This window comes from Solanum tuberosum, unplaced genomic scaffold, assembly GCF_000226075.1.
Source record: "Solanum tuberosum cultivar DM 1-3 516 R44 unplaced genomic scaffold, SolTub_3.0 scf00469, whole genome shotgun sequence".
NCBI classification, from domain to species: Eukaryota; Viridiplantae; Streptophyta; class Magnoliopsida; order Solanales; family Solanaceae; genus Solanum; species Solanum tuberosum.
This window is the reverse complement of record NW_006239395.1, coordinates 247,947-252,348: the sequence shown is the minus strand read 5'-3', so window position 1 is coordinate 252,348 and position 4,402 is coordinate 247,947. Positions and strand designations below refer to the sequence as shown.

The 4,402-nt window shown below is 31.4% G+C and overlaps 1 protein-coding gene across 1 annotated transcript; it reads left to right on the top strand.

Moving 5' to 3' along the window:
* Nucleotides 1-146: 146 nt before the first annotated feature.
* LOC102598134 (U-box domain-containing protein 21) lies at nt 147-2,002 on the top strand. Its single transcript, XM_006363993.2, has one exon. It carries the CDS (start codon nt 275-277, stop codon nt 1,628-1,630), a length of 1,356 nt encoding a protein of 451 aa, XP_006364055.1. The 5' UTR covers nt 147-274; the 3' UTR covers nt 1,631-2,002.
* The last annotated feature ends 2,400 nt before the right edge of the window (nt 2,003-4,402 follow it).

Below are 4,402 nucleotides of genomic sequence, written 5' to 3'. Positions count from 1 at the left end.
GGCCCCCCCCCCCCCCTCTCAAACCCCTAACACGTTCTTGAACGTTTTTATTATTATTGGACTAACTAATTTAAATAAACTTCAAAGTTTGAATTGAACCGCGTGATACATTCCATATTAAATCACCACTTATATTACATCTATATAACACACAAAAACCTACTTGAGTCCTATCCCTAACAAAACCAAAAACCAAAAAAAAATAAAATAATTCTTTTCAAGGGGTTCGTTAGCTGGTATTTGTTTAGTCATTCAGATAGTGACTCGCGTAGAGATGATTGCAACATGGAGAAAAAAGAGAACAGAGAAAAGGGTAATAAAGAGAGGATTTATGAAGAAAACAATCATGGAGTTAGTGATACCAAGCCAATTTACATGTCCAATTTCATTAGATTTAATGAAAGATCCAGTGACTTTATCAACAGGGATTACGTATGATCGAGAAAACATCGAAAAATGGATTAATGAAGGTGGGAATCAAACATGTCCTATCACAAATCAAGACTTGAAGTCATATGGAAGTGGCATTACTACTATTGATCCTGTTTTAATTCCAAATCACAACATTCGAAAAATGATTCAACAATGGTGTGTTGAAAATAAGGAACATGGGATTGATAGGATTCCAACTCCAAGAATCCCCGTTTCATCGTCTGATGTCTCTGAATTACTCGCGAAAATAACTAATTCGAGTAAGTTAGAGATGCAAGACTCAAGATTATGCGAAGAATTAGTCACTAGAGTGAAGAATTTAGCTAGTGAAAGTGATCGAAACAAATGTTGTTTCATCACTAATGGCATAGGAAAGGTGTTATCATCAGCATTTCTTGAACTATCAAAGGGAAAAAACGCGAAAAATGCTTCAACAGAGGAAGTGATCTTGTCAACCTTGACACTTTTTTTGCCTTTGGATGTTAAGTCCAAGACAATTCTTGGGTCGATTTCATCGTTACGTTGCATAGCATGGTTCTTGAAGAATGGGAGTTTATCAAGTAGGAGGAATGCAGTTCTTGTCCTTAGAGAAATTATGAAATTGGAAGAAAAAGAAAAGGTTGAAATCTTGTTGAATATTGAAGGTGCTTTAGAAGGGCTAGTGAAGTTAGTAAAAGAGCCAATTTGTCCTAATACTACAAAAGCTTCTTTATTAACAATTTATCATATGGTTAATAATTCATCATCACAATCATCAAGATCAAGATTTGTTGATGTGGGGTTAGTTGAATTGTTGATAGAAATACTTGTGGATTGTGACAAAAGCATATGTGAAAAGGCATTAGGTGTTTTGGATGGGATTTTGAGCTATGAAGAAGGGGTGAAAAGGGCTTATAATTATGCACTTAGTGTGCCTGTTTTGGTGAAGAAATTGTTGAGAGTTTCAGATTTGGCTACTGAATTTTCAGTTTCAATTTTATGGAAGATATGCAAGAATGAAAATAATGGAGATTGTGGTGTTCTTGTTGAAGCACTTCAAGTTGGTGCATTTCAAAAGCTTTTGTTGATGCTACAAGTTGGTTGTAGTGAAATAACAAAAGAGAAAGCTAGTGAATTGTTGAAGTTGTTGAATGTGCATAGAGATAGAGCAGAGTGTGTTGATTCTTTGGACTTCAAGAGTCTCAAAAGGACATTTTGAAACGATGTTCGCTGGAGACAGAATTTACATCGAGAGAGTTCAATATCTAGTATGAATTTTTCGATGGAGGGGATTCAGATGAACCCCTTTCCGCCCCTTGCTTGTTATGACTATTACTATACATGATTCATTTTTCATTGTATACAAGTAAATCCAAGAATAAGGAAAAATATATAGTTCATAGTAGACTTTTTTACAATCATTCTATATAGATACATATGTTGATCATAAATTAAGATGCAATATCAATTCATGTATTAAATATATGTATGGAGGGGTCTTCACCTCCAAGTGTTGTGTAATTGCCATAGAATTGATGTGATGGTTTGTATTTTTGTAACTACTATTATGAGCATAAAGGAATAAGTCTTATATTTGGGGTAGAATTCTAGAAATACCAGGAAAGTACGGTCAAATCTCAGAAAATTGTAACATTAAAAGTTACACAAATTTCTAAAGATAGTGAAAAGTATTAACACCTCAAAAGTTGCATCAGACTCTAAAAACTAATCAAAATAGCAGAAATTGCACCTCCATATGTGGCCTCATGGTAAACTCCATTTTATTTCACATTTTTGGCTAAACCTAACAAGCAGAATTAGTTAAATTTTTGAAGAAGATCAAAAGTACTAATTTTGACAAATTTAAAGGATCAAAACTGTTCTGAAATAAACTAAAAGGGTGATTTTGAACCAACTCTCAAAGATAAGGAACTACTTTTGACATTTTTCTTCAAATTGTCTTCTTTCCTTTCAAACTTAAATTTATTATGAATTTAAAATGTATAACATTATCTCATTATGTTAATATTTTAAGGCAAAATACATAGATAAACATCGAAACTTAGTCTTAATTTTCGTGTCCGACACTTAAACTTACCCATTGATCATTTAAACATCTCAACTTGACGCATGTATGTCTCGTACGTGCGCATTCTGATCTAGCATATCTTACGCATGAACTTCAATCGCAAGTAGCATGTCAAATAGACGAATTAGCTATGACACGTGTATTCTTTTTTAAAAAAAATTTAAAAAAAAATTAAAATTTAGTTTAGTTTCCAAGTATAGTACAAAATACATGTCATTTATGAGTTTGATAAAGATTAGGGACTTCACATAAAACATACTCCCTCCGTCCCATTTTATATGATGTACTTTGACTCGGCACGGAGTTTAAGAAAGAAAGGAAGACTTTTAAAACTTGTGGTCCAAAATGAATTATAGAAATTTGTGTGGCTGTAAATCATTTCATTAAGGGTAAAATAGATATTTTATAGTTAGATTGTTACTTTATATAGAAATGTGTCATTCTTTTTGGGACTGACTAAAAAGGAAAGTGAGTCATATAAATTGGGACAGAGGGAGTAATAATTAAATGAGGTAATCCTCAAAAAGAAAATAAAAAAGAATGGAGTATAATAAAGATGACTTTGAAAGAAAAGTCTTTGAGTCAATTTTCTCTACCTACAATAGCCTAAAATGAATTGAACTAGCAAAACTTTAGTCTAAAGTAATTTAGGTTTGATCAAGAATTAATAAATTTCAACAAGAATTTCTCTGTTCCCAAGAGGGACCAAATCAATGAAATAAAAAAATATGGTGGTGGCTTACCCTAGTTGATATATTTTGCTGACTGACAATTCAAATTACTTCTCTTTTTCTTGTCCAAGAAGAAAATACTTCATCCATCTCATTCTATTTGATATTATTTGACTGGGCATAAAAAAAAAATTAAAATTTTTAAAACATAGGATCTATCTGATACGAAGAAAAATATTTTCCAGAAAAATAAGTGAACTTTTTACTTATTTAGTCTTGTTAATTATATGCTTAAGCCTTCACCCATCAATAGTTGGAGGCAGAACTAGTTCTAGTGCATCAAGTGTCTTGCAAATAGAAGTTTCAAATCCCAAGTTATTATAGAAATAACTATTGAAAGAAGGAAAAAGACAAGCAAATGGTTGTAAATCGACTTATCAAATATAAAATAAGAAGTTTAAAATTAAATTATTTTTGATATTTTTTATTTAATGACACAAAGTTGATAACCACCTATGAAATTTACTCTACATTAGTCATATTCATATTCATATTCATATATATCAAAGGACAAAACAAGAGTACTTTTCCCTTTTCTTTATTATTATCATTGTAAAAAACTATAGTAATTTCATAGTGGTCTAGATGGTACAATGAAAATGAACATAATATAATATAATAATAATTGTATAATATAATGGATGGGTTGTCACTTGTCATATGGTTACAAAGTTCATGGAGAATGTCAATCTTTTCTTGAACTATCTTGTAAACGTCGAAATTCAAATGTCATATACTTCATATTTAAACTAAAAAACTAAAGTATATGCCACAACTCATTTCATTATTCCTTAGGTTTGGAGTAGCTGTAATGATCAGTTGAACACTCTTCATCGAAAAATTATAATGATATATAGAAAATTATATTGTGTATATAAGTCAAACAAACACTTCTCATACACATATATTAAACCTTGAACATTCTTAGCGAAGTATTTGGTTTCGTCAAATGATTGTCTAAGGGGAGTCAATTGACACCTATTTATCAATAAATTACAAGCGGACAATGTTTTTAACTATATGTTGTTCCCTTAGCTTCTTTAAATTATGAATTTTCTCAGTGAAAACTCTAGCTCTGTCACGACTCACAAGGCTCCGTCGTTGAATTCTATAACCTCAAACGTAAGTACCCCTTTCTATAGTTTCCCCTCATCCCCTTTCTATTCAAATC